Source organism: Hyperolius riggenbachi, chromosome 1 (genome assembly GCF_040937935.1).
Source record: "Hyperolius riggenbachi isolate aHypRig1 chromosome 1, aHypRig1.pri, whole genome shotgun sequence".
In the NCBI taxonomy this organism is placed as follows: Eukaryota; Metazoa; Chordata; class Amphibia; order Anura; family Hyperoliidae; genus Hyperolius; species Hyperolius riggenbachi.
The window spans coordinates 629129356-629148475 of NC_090646.1; the positions used below are offsets into that span (position 1 = coordinate 629129356).

A 19120-nucleotide genomic window follows, 5' to 3' on the forward strand; every position below is an offset into this window, starting at 1 on the left:
ATTTCAGCACAAAATGTATTACGAATCGGCCTGCGGTGTATCAGCAGCCCACCGATCTCTCTCTAATCAGATTCGATCAAAGAAAGAGCTGTCTCTTGGTCGAATCTGCCCATCATTGCCTGCCTTTAAAGATTTCTACCCAATGTTCCAAAACAATCGATTCCTTACTGAAAAGAATCGATTCAGAAGGAATCTATTCCTTCTATACACTGCACATCAATTTCCAATATTTTCCATCAGCGAATCGATTGAAAATCGATCGAACTGCAGAGTTGCACTGTTCCGTGCAGTGCAAAGCTATATAGGCCATCCATCTGCCAGCGCTCTTGTCCTATCCGCGATGGTTTTAAAATTTCCATCCTGTCCGATCAATAATTTTGATCACTTTGTCAAAATCGATCAAAAACTGATCTCTAATTTTCTGAAATCTATTCCCAGCAAATGAATCGAATCTGCAAGATATCAAATGGGAAATCGATGAGTGTGTGGCCACCTTAAATTGTCTACAAATTAAAAAAAAAAAAAAAATTCCTGTGGCCTCTTGTACAATTCACTAATCTGTCACCCACCCCTGATTAATCTGTGACCCGTCAGATTATTTCCCTGTGTCTGTTTTGCTGGACCGGCAGACAAATCAGAACGACAGATATACCTCCGTTTGAACGTCCAAGAGCAGCGTCAAACGCGTCAGAAGAATTGTGACGTCTTCGGATCACGCTGTAGCGGCTTTCTGAAGGCTTGTCACTGTTCAAAGAGGTCTGCAGCAGGAAACAAGTATTTCTAAGCAGAGTTACACACAGAGAGATGCAAAAAAAAAAAAAAAAAAAACAACCTCAAATGTCAGTCCTGTAATGATCAGTGCAAGAAGAAAGTTTTGGTTCACTGAAACTTAGTAGACTTATACTAAAGGGTGCGCACTTAGATACTGCAAAACAAGTGTCTATCTTTCTCATGCAAGACAGTCCTACACGACAGATAGTGTGAAGTTCTTCCTAAATGACCTCCGGGTTGCAGTGACCAATTCTTGCGGTAAATCACCTCCATCACACCCCACGCAGTGGGAACTCACCGCATACAAATGACCCTCTATTAGATGGGTCTCCAGCGCCTATGCGGTCATCTGGCCGCCCCCTGCCATTCAAGGATTCTCCTCCACAAAGAGCGCTGCAATACACCTCAAGAAAACATAACCAGAGCTCCCATAGCGTAAAATCACTTTAATTTTAAACAAATGCACACTTACAAACGTGTCCGTTGTTCAAGGCACAGAGTTTTCTGTGCCTTAAACACCGTTCCCCTCCCCATACCCCTAACCCGGAATGGCTGGCTCTCATACTCTCTCCACCAATGGAACTCCTTCCGGCCAGGTGTCTCCTTGGCTACGCTGTTTTTTCATCGTGCAGCGCTAGTCCCGCTACGTCATCCTGACGAGACTCGAGTGTCGCGTAAACACTCGAATCTGGACCTGTTGCCATCTAGTGTTTATTTCTCTAACTGCATCACTCGATGCGTACATTCCTCTTTTAATGCGGCCTTCTGGCCGCATTATCTGGTGATGTCTCCATCTATGCCCCCTAGTGGCTGCTCCTCCTACATCTTCTATTGAGAATTTGGCCTAATAACTAGGCTTTTTCCCTTTACACAGCTCTTTCCAACATTTCCTTTCTCACACTGTGCAAAAATGTCATACTACAAAAGTGATAAAATAAAATAAAATATGATAATAATAGTGACCCCCCCCCCCCCCCCCTTCCTCCGATATTCATTAGCCCCATTCTAACTTTAAGTGACAGTATTGTGTGTTTTCAGAATTGGCTTCTACTCACTTTTAGGTTTCTCAGTCATTACGGTACTTAAAAAGCAAATTAAATCAATATCGGTGTTTAACCTTTTCGGTTTCAGTGTATCCAACATATAGATCCATCTGGTCTCTCTTTGATGGATGGATGGACCTACAGTATATGTTGGATACACGGAAACCGAAAGGGTTAACCACCGATATTGATTTAATTTGCTGTTTTAGTAATGACTGAGAAACCTAAAAGTGAGTAGAAGCCAATTCTGAAAACCCACAATACTGTCACTTAAAGTTAGAATGGAGCTAATATTGGAGGAAAGGGGGGGGGGGGGGGGTCACTATTATTATTATCTCTATATATATTTCTTGCACTTGTTAATTAAAAGTGGCTCTTTGGAAAAGGGCGACACTCACTTTTGTAGTTTAAAATTTTTGCACAGTGTGAGAAAGGAAATGTTGGAAAGATAAGTTTGGCACAAGCGGGTTTTTCGAATTGAGCAAAAAAAAAAAAAAAAAAAAAAAAGATAATTTTGAGCAAAAATAGTATGGAATACCTTTAGGGAAAAACAAATGTGAAAAATGTTGTATGTATTAATTTGTTGTTATGAAAATGAATGATATGCATCATAATGCTGTTAGGGCAAAATCCCACTGGCCCCCAGAGAAGCAGACTGTGCAAAGGGAAAAAGCCTAGTTATTAGGCCAAATTCTCAATAGAAGATGTAGGAGGAGCAGCCACTAGGGGGCATAGATGGAGACATCACCAGATAATGCGGCCAGAAGGCCGCATTAAAATAGGAATGTAAGCATTGAGTGATGCAGTTAGAGAAATAAAAACACTAGATGGCAACAGGTCCAGATTCGAGTGTTTACGCGACACTCGAGTCTCGTCAGGATGACGTAGCGGAACTAGTGCTGCACGCTGAAAAAAACAGCGTAACCAAGGAGACGCCTGGCCAGAAGGAGTTCCGGGTAGGCGCTCCTCCATTGGTGGAGAGAGTATGAGAGCCAGCCATTCCGGGTTAGGGGTATGGGGAGGGGAACGAGAAGGGGGGGGGGGGGGCGACTTATTAGGTATAAAAGGTAGCTTTCACACTGCCGCGCATGCTTCTGATGAGTCGCTACAGGCGACGAAACCGGTAAAGCGCACGCGGCCAGCAGACGTGGAGACAACACAGGGGGGAAGACGTGAGGAGTCAGAGGGAGGCCAAACTAACCAGCGCAGCCAAGCCGACCGGGCGGCCCACGATTGGGGTGGAGCCCACAAAAACTCTGTGCCTTAAACACCGGACACGTTTGTAAGTGTGCATTTCTTTTAAAATTAAAGTGATTTTACAATTTTACGCTATGGGAGCTCTGGTTATGTTTTCTTGAGGTGTATTGATACTGCAGCAGAGTGATCTTTGTGGAGGAGAATTCTTGAATGGCAGGAGGCGGCCAGATGACCGCATAGGCGCTGGAGACCCATCTAATAGAGGGTCATTTGTATGCGGTGAGTTCCCACTGCGTGGGGTGTGGTGGAGGCGATTTACCGCAAGAATTGGTCACTGCAACCCGGAGGTCATTTAGGAAGAACTTCACACTATCTGCCGTGTAGGACGAGATGAGAACGAGATACACTTGTTTTGCAGTATCTAAGTGCGCAGCTATTGGTTGAACATTGAGATTTATGTGTATGTAGAGCAGCGCACCACCAGTGAAACCCCGTATTTTATTATCAGCGCAGTTTTTCAAGCAATTGTATACGAAAGGGTATTTACACTGTGCCCTGTTAACCATATAAAATTACTTGCAACAATGATTTTACTCCATTTTAAAATACTGACATTGCAGTATAAATGTTGTAAGTTATTTTGTATTTGCATTGATAGTAAACTTGCTGCGGTAAAATAATCTGCATGTAACAGGTCTACTTCCTTCTCTCTTGCAAACTATTTCTCTACACGGTTTTGTTTTGTGTGTTTATTTGTGTTGGTTTTGTTTGTTTTTTGCGGACATTAACCGCTTCTGGACCATGGTAATTGAAATCTACTCCCTCTTTGGGACCTGCTGTCCCTGCCAGGGTGTAGATTTCAATTACCGTGTCGCACCCTCCCGCTGATCTCACCACTCTCCAGTTGCCGCAGCCCACTTGCTCTGCTGTCGGCATAACAGCAGAGCTCCATGAGCCGGTCAGGAGCTGATTTCATTGGCTCCTGACCCTGTGTCACGGTGATTAGGTCCGTGTGGCGTGACACCGTTAAGCCATGTTTTTTTTTTTTATCAGAAAGTCCCAGAGACTTGGTACCTAAAGGACTTAAGTCTAAATAAAAATTGAGTTAACTTACCCGGGGCTTCTTGCAGCCTCCTCCCTGAAGTCGTCCTGTGCCCACGATGTCAGTCTGAGTCCCTATAGCCAGCAGCAGTGACTCCTGCAAATCTGGGGAGGTCGCCACCAGGGGCGCTCTGCGCATGCACACGGCTGCAGGAGCACGGCGAAGAGGCGCATGGCTGGCCAGCTTTGCAGGGGTCGACGCTGATGTCGTGGGCACAGGACGACTCCAGAGGGCTGAAACAAGCCCCAGATAAGTAAAAAACTCATTTTTTAATTAGACTTAAGATTTCCTTTAAGTGGTTAAAAGCATTTCAGCACACACCAAGTAGGAATGCATAGCTGTACGTGCATCCACGTACTACACCTCCCAGCATGCATTGCAGCGCATGCAAGACACTCCCGGGAACTACAAAATTTGGCAGATGCTGCCGGTCTGTGGAGAAGACAGCGCATCCCTTACGGGCCACAGGCCAAAAGAGCAACATCCCGTAGGTAAGTAGTGAGGTTCACGCCAGTGGCACACACTTATGAACCTCCCATATGGGGATGTTAAATTTAAAAAATGCTGGTGCTGAGGTCTCTTTAAAAGACACCTGAACAGAGGTATATGGAGGCTTTTACTTCCTTTTAAACAATGAGGCCCAGTGCACACCAAAAACCTCTAGCACAGTGTTTCTCTACTTTTTCGAGCCAAGTACCCCTATCGCAATTCAGTTTGAGCCAAGTACCCCCTACCAAGTGCCGCGCACGTGTGTGGTGTGTGTGGTGTGTGTGTGGTGTGTGTGGTGTGTGTGTGTGTACACCCCCCAGGTATTGGTGCCCCCAGTATAGATAGCGAGGTATAGGTGCCTGCTCCAGTATAGGTGCCCTCAGTATAGCTAGGTATAGGTGGCCCCAATATAGCTAGTTATAGGTGCCCCCAGTATAGCCAGGTATAGGTGTCCTCAGTATAGCTAGGCATGGGTGCCCCCAGTATAGCCAGGCATGGGTGCCCCAGTACATCTAGGTATGGGTGCCCCCAGTATAGCCAGCCATGGGTGCCCCCAGTATAGCTAGGTATGGGTGCCTCCAGTATAGCCAGGCATGTGTGCCTCCAGTATAGCTAGGTATAGGTGCCCCCAGTATAGATAGGTATAAGTGCCCCCCAGGATAGGTGGCCCCAGTATAGCTAGGAATAGGTGCCCTCAGTATAGTAAGGTATAGGTGCCCTCAGTATAGCAAGGTATAGGTGGCCCCAGTATAGCTAGGTATAGGTTCCCCCAGGTATAGGTGCCTTCAGTATAGCTAAGTATAGGTGGCCCAAGTATAGCTAGGTATAGGTGCCCCCAGTTCAGCTAGGTATGGGTGCCCCTAGTATAGCCAGGCATGGGTGCCTCCAGTATAGATATGTATAGGTGCCCCCAAGTACAGCTAGGTGTGGGTGCCCCCCAGTATAGCCAGGCATGGGTGCCCCAAGTATAGCCAGGAGGGGGACGCAGCGCATGAGGGGAGCGATGCCCACACATAGCGGCGGGGAGGGGGGTCCACTCCCTCCCTCACCTGGGCTCCCCCATCAGCGCTTTCCCCCCTCCGACACATTACAGCGGCATGGTGAAAGGAACACAAACTTCTGCGTTCCACGCTGGAGGTCCGATCTTCTTTGAGCCTGACGCAACTTCCTGATAAACAGGAAGCAGCGTCATCGCTAACAGAGAAGAATCTCCGGCGTGGAACGCGGAAGTAGGTCCACGTTCCTTTTACCATGCCGCCGGTGTTAATGTGTCGGAGGGGGAAAGCGCTGACGGGGGAGCCCAGGTGAAGGAGGGGGGGATGGGACCCCCTCCCCGCCGCTATGTGTGGGCATGCTCCCCCGTTTTGCACTGAGTCCCCCTCCTGGCTGCGTACCCCCGGCTGGGGTCTTGCGTACCCCCTGGGGTCCGCGAACCACGTGTTGAGAAACACTGCTCTAGCAGATCCGCAAAACGTTAGCGGGTTTTTGAAGCAGATTTTTAGAGCGATTCTAGGCATGTTAAGGCTCCCTGCACACTGCAAGTCCGTTTTTCGATTCTGATTCCGTTTCAGATTTTCAATTCCGATTTTCCCTGAATACATTCAACAGAAAAACGGATCAAAAAATGCAGCATGCAGTAAAGATTAAAAATCGGAATCGGATGTAAAAAACGATTAAAAAGCGGAATCGAAATCGCATGCAGTGTGCAGGGAGCCTTCAGAGAGGTTTTCTAAACATGCCTAGCGGTTTTTGTGTAGCAGATTACAAATATTGTTACAGTAAAGCTGTTACTGAACAGCTACTGTAACAAAAACGCCTGGAAAACCTCTCTGATCTGGCGTTTTTCAGAGCGGTTTTCCACTTTTCCTATACTTCAACACTGAGGCAGAAACGCCTCAGAGATCTAAAAAAAATGCTGCAGCCCCCGAGTTTGCGTTTGTGGAAGAAAAAAAAAAAACGCTCTAGTGTGCACCAGCCCATTGCAAAACATTACCCAGGCGGCTTTCAAACCGCTAGCATTTTCAAAAATGCTCACGAACCGCTCTGGTGTGCACCAGCCCTACCAGTTGCCTGGCAGTTCTGCTGACGTTTAGGCGCAGTAGTGTCTAAATCACTCACCTGAAACATGCAGGCGCTGTCACTCCTAATGTAAAAGGAGTCCTCCTGTGTCCCGTACACTATACGTTACCAGTCGGCGTCCCCTGCAGGCTCCGTCTCTGTACTGCCTCACATACACAGGCCTCACGTGGTTACCAGCGTATATGTGGGCCCGCGTGCCGTCACACACATGCCCACGTTGCACCAGCGACCACGTAGGGCTCGTGTATGGGTGCAGTGCGGAGATGGAGCCGGCAGGGGACATCGACAGGTAATATACTGCACATGGCACACTTCACATTAAGGGGCACAGTGAGGCAGTGGATGCAGTGTCACAAGGCCGATTCCCGAGATTCCATGCTGAAATCGATCAGGGAGCAGCCTGTGGTGTATGGGCAGCCGACAGATCTCTCTCTGATGAGAGAGAGAGAGAGAGAGAGAGAGAGAGAGAGAGAGAGAGAGAGAGAGACACTGATCGAATCTGCTGTTAAATTGATAACGTAAACGCTAACAGATTGATCCCGATCTGTCCCGGCGGGAAATTTCTCTAGATCGCCGGCAGGTCGGGAGCGTGTTGATAGCGGCGTTCAATTGCCTGACAAAGCAATACATTAACTTTCCGCCAGCGCAAATCTCCGCTGTCCCTTCTCTGGACGGCCATCTTCTCTTCACTTCCTGTCCCGTACTGTCAGGGGAAGTTCAAACAGTAGAGCGCCCTCTACTGTTTGAACTTCCGCTGGTCACAGGACGTGACAGGAAGTAAAGAGATGATGCCCAGCGCGGACAGAGGGAACAGCGGGGACTCGTGCCGGCGGAGAAGTAATGTATTGCTGGGAGCAGTAGGCAGCGGCAACTCCACAGATTGAGAATAGATTTCATGCTGAAATCAATTAAAAATCTGTGTGCATTGTATGGGCAGCCAATAGATCCCTCTGTGATCAGATTAGACCAGAGACGGATCTATCTGTTGGTCGATCTGGTGGCAATCGACCAGTGTATGGCTGCCTTTAGTTGATCTGCCCATATATCGTCTGATTTATGGGCACCTTTATAAGGTAAACGTTAAACATTCCCTTTAGGCTGGTTTCACAGTGGGACGTTAAAGTCCCACGTTACAGCAGCCAGTAACGCAGCCTAACTCACAGCACTGTAAAATCAATGTGCTGTTCACAGTGCCCACGTTGCGTTACATAGTAACGCAGCACGTTTAAACAAAGTACTGAATGCTGTACGTTATACTGGGCTAAGGAGCGTTAGACTGTTTGCACATGCTCAGTAATGATGGAGGAGGAGGTTTCCCCTCCTCCTCAGCGGCCAGCCACATGGCTAATTAATATTCACTGCACTGTGGTGACTCATGGTGGGACTGTAGTGTTGTCCGGATCATGAACGAATCGTTAATTTGATCCAGGTCTTTTTTGTGAGTCTAATCATCCGGATCATCACAATGAAAGATTCGGTTCACAGTGGATGTCTGTCTGGAAGAAACAGGAACATACAGAATGTACAGTGCAGGGAAAGTCGTGTCCTGCTAGTCATTTCACCCCCAGTCTGCTCCCCTAGTAAAATGATTCAAATGATTTGGTTCAAAGATACGGATTTCTTCAATGATCCAATTCAAATGATCCGAATCCTTAAAAAGATCTGGACTTCCTATCACTAACCTGGAGCTGCTGCTTTGAGAGCTGCATAACGCAGCTCAATCTGACGTTAGGGGCACGTTATGCGACCATAACGTCCCCTAAAACGCAACGTCTTGGTGGGAAAGTAGCCTTAAAGAGAACCAGAGATGAAGCACCCTCATGTATTTTATTACATTTATCAGTGGGAACATGACAGTAAACACCTACCCTGCTTTTAGTTTCATTGTTATCTGCTTAATTAGTCTATTAGCAACTGTGATAAGAATGCACCGACTATTCAGTCGAGGTTTGACCTGGAATCATTATAGCTGAGTCACTCTTCTGTGTAGTCTTTTCAAGCCCAAGCCTTCCCCTCTCCTGGCTTAGATTTCCTGCTTTGCATACTGAGAGCTGTGATGACATGGGAGAGGCTGCTGCTCCTGAGAGAGAAGCTCTGTGGCTGTAATATGATCCCTGTGTGCTCTGTGTGCACTAGATACTGATAATAACGGCAGTTTCATTCCTATGAGAGACACTTCCTACAGGCAGATATCATACCAAAATGAAAGCACATAGATGAAAGGCTGCATTTAGCCTAGATAGCAGCATAGTCTCATATAGCCTAGACCAGTGTTTCTCAACATTTTATTGGTATGTACCCCTTTTAAAACCCTGTACTACCCAAGTACCCCCTAGTAAGTACCCCTTAACAAATATATATTAAATCGTAGTACATGATAATTGGTTTTAAACAATTTCCAAGCATTTACTATTGCTTTTAATTAGTTCAAACACTAGTTTGGTGTTGTTTAAATAAGACTTATTTTCTAAAACTCCAAAATTTGTTATTCTTGGTTAAGTGCATCAAGCCTGAGTACCCCCTGGAACCATGAAAAGTACCCCCTGGGGTACGCGTACCACACGTTGAGAACCTAGGGCCTAGACAGCACATCCAGAACAACTCATATAACCCGGAAGAAGAAGGGATATGAGCCGGCGGCCATATTTGATTTTTCCTGGAGCAATAATGGATAAAAAACACCCAAAAAGGCACACCAGAGCGGCAAAATTATCAGGTAGAGCATTTATTCTTTACAAGCTATCAACTGATATGTTTATTTTGTGTGAAACGTTCATCTCTGGTTCCCTTTAAGCAAAAGCTGGTGCACTCGACTAAATTACATGCAACATACCAGAGAATGTGAACACAAAAAGGTGGTTACCTTTGTGGAGGGCGGTGGTGTGGGGAAATTAAGCCAGGCTGGAGCAAAGTCATGCTGCGCCATTTAGGTCAAGTCACTTGGCAAAGGCGAAACAGGGTTTTAACACCTCATTGCCCCTATTAAAAAAAAAAAAAAAATCATAAAAAGTCAAATAAACAGCATCTTTACTCAAAGGACTTCTGAGGTGAAAATAAACCGATGAGATTCACAATTGTATCTATCCTCCTCCTCCAAATGACTTTTTTTTTTTTTTTTTTTAGATATCCCACAGTTTAATTTTATATTTGACACATGCATTGAAGTATGCCAGAGTTCAAATCTATGAACTATTGACCGTTTTTTTCTCTTTCCTGCACTCAGAAGCCATTTACTAGCAGGAAACTGTTTTATGGCTGCAATTCCCTATCAGTGAGGGTTATACTACAGTTTGACTCAGTCCCGACCCAGACAAACGGTCTCTTGCATACCTGATGTTTAACTCGTTCAGGCAGAGAAAGAGAAAAAATAAAAAAATAAAAAAGGAACACAGCATAGTCATTTGTGTGCTAGGCACTGTACATACACGTCTATTTCATTATGTCACTTCGGTTTTCCTTTAAAGAGTACCCGAAGTGACAGAACAATACAAATGTGTTGGTGTAGTCCTAATCCTGCTTAAAACTAGCCTGTGTTCCTTTTCACTCACTCTAGGGGTTAATAATCCAAGGAATCTGAATAACAGTTCTTCAGCAGTGAAACTTCAGCGCAACTTTAAGTGATATCCAATTAGGAGGTCATAAAACTCATGACTGGCAGAGAAACACTTAAAGTGAACCAGAGACGAAGCACCCTCATGTATTTTACCATATATATCAGTGGGAACATAATGCTGGGAATACACGAGTCGCCCGGCGGCTCAATTAGTCGAGCTCGACTCCCACCGCGTCCCCGCGGGCGCCTGGATCAATTCCCGCTTGTCCCCGCGGGCGCCCGGATCGATTCCAGCTTGTCCCCGGCGGGGTATCAGACCTGCCGGAAATGATCAATCGAGCCATTAGCGGCTCGACTGATAAGAACAATCCATCCGTGTATGCCCAGCATTAGAGAAAACATCTACCCTGCTCTTGGTTTCATTATTTACTGTTCAGATTGCTTCTTACCACCCCCGATAAAATCCCCGACTGAGCATTCAGTCTGGCTTTGCTCAGGAATCTTTATAGCCGAGTCTGTCTTCTGTGCTGTGTTTTCAAGCCCAATCCTGCCCCCTGCTGGCTATGCTCAGGAATCATTATAGCTGAGTCATTATAGCAATGCCAGACTGAATGCTCAGTCAGGGATTTTATCTCGGCTGATAAGAAGCAATCTTAACAGTAAATAATGAAACAGAGAGCAGGGTAGGTGTTTTCTCTAATGTTCCCACTGATATATATGGTAAAATACATGAGGGTGCTTTGTCTCTGGTTAACTTTAAAGGATACCCGAGGTGACATGATGAGATAAGACATGTGTATGTACAGTGCAAAGCACACAAATAACTAGGCGGTGTTCCTTTTTTCTTTCTCTGCCTGAAAAAGTTAAACATCCGGTATGCGAGTGACAGTTTCTGCCCAGGACGGGACTGGGTCAGATTATAGCATAACCCTCATTGATAATTATAGCCATAAAACACTTTCCTGTCAGTAAATGGCTTCTTAGAGCAGGAAAAAGATAAAAAAGGTCAATAATTCATAGATTTGAGCTCTGATATACTTCAATAAAAGTGTTATTAAGCAGAGAAAATGAAACAGTACAATTTTAAAAACTAGATTTAAATATAAAATAAAACTGGGACACAAAAAAAAAAAAAAAAAAAAAAAAAAAAAAAAGAGAATGAAAGGAGAATGAGGATAGATACAATTGTTTTTCTCGTCAGTTTATTTTCACCTCGGATGTCCTTTAAGTGTAAGGAACAGATTCAGTTCAGCAGTTCAAGATTTGTCTGTATGGGAAATGCATAAGCATTACCAGAACCAGGGCTGTGGAGTCGGTACAAAAATCTTCCGACTCCAACTCCGGGTACCCAAAATGACTCAGACTCCTCGACTCCGACTCCTTAGTCTAATACTTTACAGGGCTGTGGATTTTGTACAAAAATCATCCGACTCCTCAGTTTATGAAATCAACGACTGACGCCAACTCAGACTCCGGGTGCCCAAAATTGCCCCGACTTCGACTCCACAGCCCTGACAAGAACTGCCATAATGTACCTGAGCCAAAACTTGAAATAACAATATGGGATTCCAGGAAGGTCCTATTTAGGAGTAGGTCAATAGAGCAGTCGAAAGGATCAATCAGGCATGCGGGAAAAACTGCAGTCAAATCGCAAGAACCCAATGGTGTGCGGCGGTAACGGCCTTTGAATTCCCGATGACCAACCCCTCCCACACACACACGTATGTGTACTTCTGTTATCTCAACTCTGCCAACTGTAATACCAATATCAACTAGAAAGTTTGGAAAGGAGAAAAGCTGTACTGAGCCCTCCCCTACAGTGTGAAGGAAAATCTTAACGGTTTACTGGAAGACTGACTGAAATATCCCATCCGTAAAACATATCTGGGGCACAAATAGGAAAAGAATACAAAAGCCCTGGCAAATGGTAGAATTCTGCACACGCATGTCATGCAGCCTGCCATATGCACTGCTAAAACTCCAACCACAGAACAAATACAAAAACCGTGACACAAACGATGGATAAAAATGACCTTCCTCGGCAAAGCGTCTCAAAGAGCGCAATGACCGCACTGTGACGGGCACACCCATGCACTGTGCAGCATGGCGTTCTAACGTCACACTACTGCATGTATTGCTATGCGCAACGCAGCCTTGTCCCTTTCAGTGCAGTTGAGTGGAGTCAACACACACAATGAGCAGCCTAGGTGCAATGCTTTTCTGTAACACGCCCCCTGTGCTGCAGAACAATGTGGCAGTGTGTCCAGGCTCTCTGTGTGTAGTAAGAACACTTTGGTTTGTCTATACTAGTTGGGTACTGTTATATGTGGTGAATATAAATTGAGGAGGTAAACTGAATCTACAATATTAATCCTTTTTTTCCCCTCAATAGATTTTTATTGAAAATTTTAACAAACTTACAGTAATAACTGATCATATAAGAACAGTATCAAAATAGCAATAACAGGTATTAGAACATTACAGGAGGAGAAGATGACACTCACCTCCTTTAGAATACGGAGAGTGTAGACATATTCCAACAAATAGTAACGTTTGGAAAAATAGCATGTAATCATACCTTTAACAAGGGAAAGTAAATCATTGACATATCTAGTCTCTAGAAAAATATAAACGCTGAAACTAAAACATTGTCTGGGGATACTAAAGATAGCCATACACTGGTCGATTTGCCATTAGATCGACCAACTGACAGATCCCTATTTGATCGAATCTGATCAGAGAGGGATCGTATGGCTGCCTTTAATGCAAACAGATTGTGAATCGATTTCAGCCTGAAACCGATTACAATCTGCTGAGCTGCTCCTGCCGCCTGTCCCCCCCCCCCCCCCCCCCCCCCCGTATACATTACCTGAAGCTGGCTCCCGGGCGTCTTCTCCGCGCTGCACCGCATCCGAGCATCCCGCACCGCATCCCAGCGTACACTGTGTCACTCCGTGACCAGGAAGTTCAGATAGAGCGCCCTCTAGTTTAACTTCCTGGTCACTGGAGTGACACAGGAAGTTAATGTACGCTGGGATGGAAGCAGGAACAGAGCGGTGCAGCACGGAGAAGATGCCCGGGAGCCAGCACAAGTAATGTATAACTGTATCGGATCGGCCGCCGCTAGCGACGCGCTCCCTACCCGCGGGCGATCGACGGTAATTTCCCGCACGGCGCGATCGATGGACCGATCCGATTTCGGGAGGAAAATCGGATCGGCGGGTACGTTTAGCGCGAACGATTGGCAGCAGATTCGATCCCAGTGATCGAATCTGCTGTCGAAACGGCGCCAAATCGGGCCAGTGTATGGCCAGCTTAAGGAGAATTATCAACTGGAAAATAAACTACTCTAAAGCTGGGCATACACTGGCCCGATTTGCCGCCGTTTCGACAGCAGATTCGATCACTGGGATCGAATCTGCTGCCAATCGTTCGCGCTAAATGCACCCGCCGATCCGATTTTCTCCCGAAATCGGATCGGTCCGTCGATCGCGCCGCGCAGGAAATTACCGTCGATCGCCCGCGGGTAGGGAGCACGTCGCTAGCGGCGGCCGATCCGATACAGTTATACATTACCTGTGCTGGCTCCCAGGCATTTTCTCCGTGCTGCACCGCTCTGTTCCTGCTTCCATCCCAGCGTACATTAACGTCCTGCGTCACTCCAGTGACCAGGAAGTTCAACTAGAGGGCGCTCTATCTGAACTTCCTGGTCACAGAGTGACACAGTGTACGCTGGGATGCGGTGCGGGATGCTCGGATGCGGTGCAGCGCGGAGAAGAGGACCCGGAGCCAGCTTCAGGTAATGTATACGGGGGGTTTACAGGCAGCAGGAGCAGCTCAACAGATTGTGATCGGTTTCAGGCTGAAATCACAATCTGTTTGCAGATTCGATCAGATAGGGATCTGTCAGTTGCTCGATCTAATGACAAATCGACCAGTGTATGGCTACCTTAACCACCCTGGCGTTCTGATTAAATCGCCAGGGTGGCTGCGGGAGGGTTTTTTTTAAATAAAAAAAAAACTATTTCATGCAGCCAACTGAAAGTTGGCTGCATGAAAGCCCACTAGAGGGCGCTCCGGAGGCGATCTTCCGATCGCCTCCGGCGCCCAGAATAAACAAGGAAGGCCGCAATGAGCGGCCTTCCTTGTTTTGCTTATATCGTCGCCATAGCGACGAGCGGAGTGACGTCAGCCGACGTCCTGACGTCAGCCGCCTCCGATCCAGCCCTTAGCGCTGGCCGGAACTTTTTGTTCCGGCTGCGCAGGGCTCAGGCGGCTAGGGGGGCCCTCTTTCGCCGCTGCTCGCGGCGAATCGCCGCAGAGCGGCGGCGATCAGGCAGCACACGCGGCTGGCAAAGTGCCGGCTGCGTGTGCTGCACTTTATTTGATAAAAATCGGCCCAGCAGGGCCTGAGCGGCAGCCTCCGGCGGTGATGGACGAGCTGAGCTCGTCCAGACCGCTCAGGAGGTTAAGCCCTTGTCCTAGCCTAGTTTATTGGTACATACACACGGGTTACAAATGTTGCCGCAACCACGTGGCACACGCGTGTTGCAGCGACAGGTCCCCCGTGTGTACAACGAACACGCCACAAACCGTCGCTAGTAGAAGCTGTCACCAGGCGATTGGCGCGGCCAATCGCATGCAACAGCTGTCGCCGCAACTGTCGCTAGTCCGCCACGCGTACCGCGTGTGTATGCGGACTAGCGACAGCAACCCATAGCCGGAGCTTCCGGCAGGGGGGGGGAACCTACGGCGACAGCTTCCGCCGCATCTCTGTCCCTCTGTGCGCCGTGTGTACGGCTGCTGCACAGAGGGACCTGGCGATGAGCTGTCGCGCACACGTGCCCGGTGTGCCAGCGACCAGCTACAACGGTCCCCCATGTGTACTTCGCTTAAGGCTGACTTGGGGAAGGTAGTGACTGAGGCCTGCCAGCCAGAGGGTAGGGAGGGAGAAGGGGGTTATACAACTTGAGCTCTATTTAGCCATAATACCAAAAGTTTAACGATCAATAGTCAATAAAGGGGTCAGATAGTCCCAAGAACAATTGAGAGAGTATGGGTAAGGTTAGTCACTCAGTGTATTTTTTGAGTGAAATGAGGACCAATCTATGGAGAAGAGATCTATTAAGTTCCCTGGATTTAGTCTAATATATAAAAGGTGTTCCATTCCTAAGGTGAAATAAATATAAGATTTTAGTTGGGAAAAGGAAGGTACAGATGTGTGCAGTTCACACACACAGCAATTGATCCTGAACGATCCCATTATCTATCATTTCCAGAAATGGTTGTTCCACTTGGTGTATTTTTCATAGATGTGATAACTAGTAGAGATATGATCACAAATTGGATCCTATAGTGGTGTGGCTAGATTAAATACAATATTTTCTTTCAATCTGAATGATTTTATTGAAATTACAATCATTGGCTTAAAATTATACTATCAAAGCGGCTCAGATCCAAGTTGCATGCTACTTGTGCACAACTTTAGAATTCTGCTACACACCATGCAATTTTTCACTTCGGATCAAAATAATGATCAGTTTGGAGAAAAATATAAAAAAAATACATCCTACTGATTTCCAGCAACCGATCCCAAGCTTAAAACCGCTCTCTTTCTCTATCAGGAGCAGATCAGACATGCTCTAAAATATAGATCTGCATGCTGCCTAACATTCCAAGTATATATCTTTTTGATTAGTATGAATTTTGAAAAATGCTGGGAAATCTAATCAGAATAATATATAAAAAAAAAAAAATCCTGCACGATAGCCCTCTTACATATCCAATTAAGGTTTCATCTATATATCTAAGTGGCATCAGCGCCACTAAATTGATGCTTCAATAATACTGTAATAACCTGTTTACTCACTCAAATAGGTGCAGGGCCCGTTTCCACTATCGCGAATCCGCATGCGTTGCCCGCATGCAGATTCGCACAGCCAATACAAGTGGATGGGCCTGTCTCCACTTGTCAGTTTTGCTGTGAGTTTTTCTGTGCAGGATTTTTCTGCATGGCACAGCCCTCAGAATTCGCCTGCGTGTGGAATGCAGGCGAATCGCACGCAATGTATTTAATAGGGAAATCTCATGAGGGTACTTATCCGTTAGCCGGGTGCATCCGGCAGGTGGCGACAAAACTCCACCAGAGTTACAGCTTTCCCTACTATCCATGTCGGCCTGGAGGGGGAATAGTAATTAGCGCCACCTGCCGGATGCGCCCGGCTAACGTTTAAGTACCCTCATGAGTTTTCCCCATGGGTTTTTTGCCGCGAATTTGCATGCGATTTCGCATAGGTACCCATGTTAATTCACACAGGCAGTGACATGGTTAAAATCGCATCACCCTAACCTATGCGGAATCGCATGCAAAATTGCACCCGCATGCAATTTGCCTGCGGTGATTCGCCGGCGATTCCGCAACGCAATAGTGGAAACGGGCCCTTAGAAGTGAAAAAAAAAAAAAAAACCGCACGGTGTGCACAAGGCCAGCTTTACTGATCAACTTAGTGTCAAATGAATGAAAGTTTGCACACTTGACACGTCCAGAAAGACAAAAGTGGTGATAAGCTATGAATTTTTTTACAGAGCAGCAGAAGAGATAAAACTTTTTGCAGAGCTGTATATTGTAGGGAAACATATGAAACACTAAAAAAATCAAGTCTGCTGTTTGTGAGACATGCTGGCCCTTATTCAATTTACTTTTTCTTCTAGGTGATGTGTTCAAACCTTTACAATAAAATGCATTTCAAGCCACCAGCAAGCAAGAAAATACTCAGAATCATTTTGACAGTACTATTTCAGCCACTTTTTCATTTGCAGAGTGCTGTAAAGTTGTTTTAAATAGAAGATGAAAAATTATCTCCTAGGAGAAAACTTAGGAGAAAAAAGTGATTTGAATAAAACCCATATAGAGTGGGGCAGCAAGCTGTAATCACTCATTGCTCCAACTGGGGAGGTTACACACTACCATAGTCTGTAATGTGAACAGACAATCCCTGGGCAGAGGAGTTCACACTCCTGTGCGTTCAGGAACTGTAAGGTTTCAAGAGGTAAACTATATGAGGATAATCCCACAGGCGGCCACTAAAACGTCTAAATCAAGGGGCTTTCACAGCTTAAAGGTCCTATACTTGCTTCGTAACTCCACGGCGAAGGACCCAATTTCTAGCTGACTAACCTATGCCTGTCTGCTTCACTCGCAAGCGCAATTGCACTACTGCAGGGCCGAAGAGTTTGGGCGTGAAGCCGAACCTCCCCCGCCCCTCGGGTCAGTTCACCTGCTTGTTTGGCCGCCCGATCACGCGCTGCGACCGAAGCCGTATAGCTTGGAGCCGTCGGGCGGCGCCATCCGGGCGCGAAGAGGTTAAAAAGCGTGCGGAGGCAGTCAATGGGGGGCTCCCGTGCCTTCCCACGGCATGACGTCATGTATTTCCGCGAAGCAGACGTCACGGCGTCGGGATGATAGGTGTAACGTGACAGGGGCGGAGAGCAGGTGAGGGGCGGGGCTGTTAGCGGATTTTAGTGAAGCGTCACCGTTTATTCTCAATTTCTCATCACTGATGGGCGGTGGTCACTAGCGGAGTCAAATTCTGTTTTGGAACGTTATTTTTGTGCAATCGAATAAGAGGAAGATCAGTCATTCTTGTTAGAATCACACTGTGTACCTATATAGAGTTGGCCACACACCGTTTAAGTTGTTATATTTTTAATTCGAAAAGTAAAATAAATGTGTATGACTGATTGTAACATTTGAAAAATCGAATCAATGTATGACACCTGGGCTCAATATTTCCCCAATTCTGAAAAAAGATGGTAAACTGGAAAAAAAATCAAGAAAGTGACATTCTACTCTATTTTTTCATAAATATAATATCCTCTATAACTCTATAAAAAACCCCTGTGTCCCTGTCAGAGCAGGGACAAGGTCCTCCAGCACCAAAGGCTGAGACACCAAAGTGCGCCCCTCCATCCCTCCCACCCCAGCCGTCACTCACTGATTGCTATTAGACTAAGAGGCGCCACAGGGCCCACAACCTCCCCAACACCATAATATCTAGTTATCTGGCTTGCAGTCACTGCTATGTATCCCCTTTTCTTATTTCTTTCTGCTTCATACACAATTAGGAATGACAACTGAATAAATTGTGCGCCCCCTCCTACACTGCGCCCTGGGGCTGGAGCCTCTCCAGCCTATGCCTCGGCCCGGCCCTGGTCCGTGTCACGCTGTCCAGGGGTCTAGTCCTGGGAAAAGAAGTGAGTGGACTCACCCGGAGAATTCCTGCGCCGCGCCAAAAATGGGCGTGGTCAAGCACCCCGTGGGCGTGGTCATGGGTGGGGCCAAATATACATGACCTTAGCAGTGATGTAAAAGGTCTGCCGAGGAAGTTTGAGCTCTGCCGTAGTGTATCCCCCAAAAATAGATGTAATCTGACAGCATTTCACCAAAAAGACACATAATCTGGTAGAAGTTCCTCCAAAATACAGATAATATGGAAGTACTTCCCCCAAAACAGACAATGTGGCAGCAGCAGTTCTACCAACATACACATAATTTGGAAGCAGTTCCCCAAAATACGCAAAACCTGGCAGCGGATCACCCAAAATACACGTAACACCCAAAGGACATATAATCTGGCAGTAGTGGTCCCCCAAACATACACAATCTGGCAGCAGTTCCCCAAAATACACGTAATCTGGCAGCAGCCGTTCCCCTTACATACACATAATTTGGCAGCTGTTCCCCAAAATACATAACAGCGGTTCCACAAACATGCAGATAATCTGACAGCAGTTCCCCCAAAATAGGTACCCCCAGGTAGCCAGGTCTATAGGTGTCCCCAGTATAAGTAGCCATGAGTATAGTAGTCCCCAGTATATGTAGCCAGA

At 46.5% G+C, this 19120-nt stretch overlaps 1 protein-coding gene across 1 annotated transcript in view; it reads right to left on the bottom strand.

The window, feature by feature from the left end:
* Positions 1 to 17685, bottom strand: part of GPBP1 (GC-rich promoter binding protein 1) — a 55676-nt gene extending 37991 nt beyond the window's left edge. The window contains exons 1-3 of the mRNA XM_068271830.1: positions 17512 to 17685; positions 9545 to 9660; positions 653 to 758 (exon numbers count right to left, since the gene is read on the bottom strand). Coding sequence (XP_068127931.1) covers positions 653 to 758; positions 9545 to 9607 — 169 coding nt within the window. The 5' untranslated portion in view covers positions 9608 to 9660; positions 17512 to 17685. The remainder of the gene's footprint in view (positions 1 to 652; positions 759 to 9544; positions 9661 to 17511) is intronic.
* Positions 17686 to 19120: the final 1435 nt, after the last annotated feature.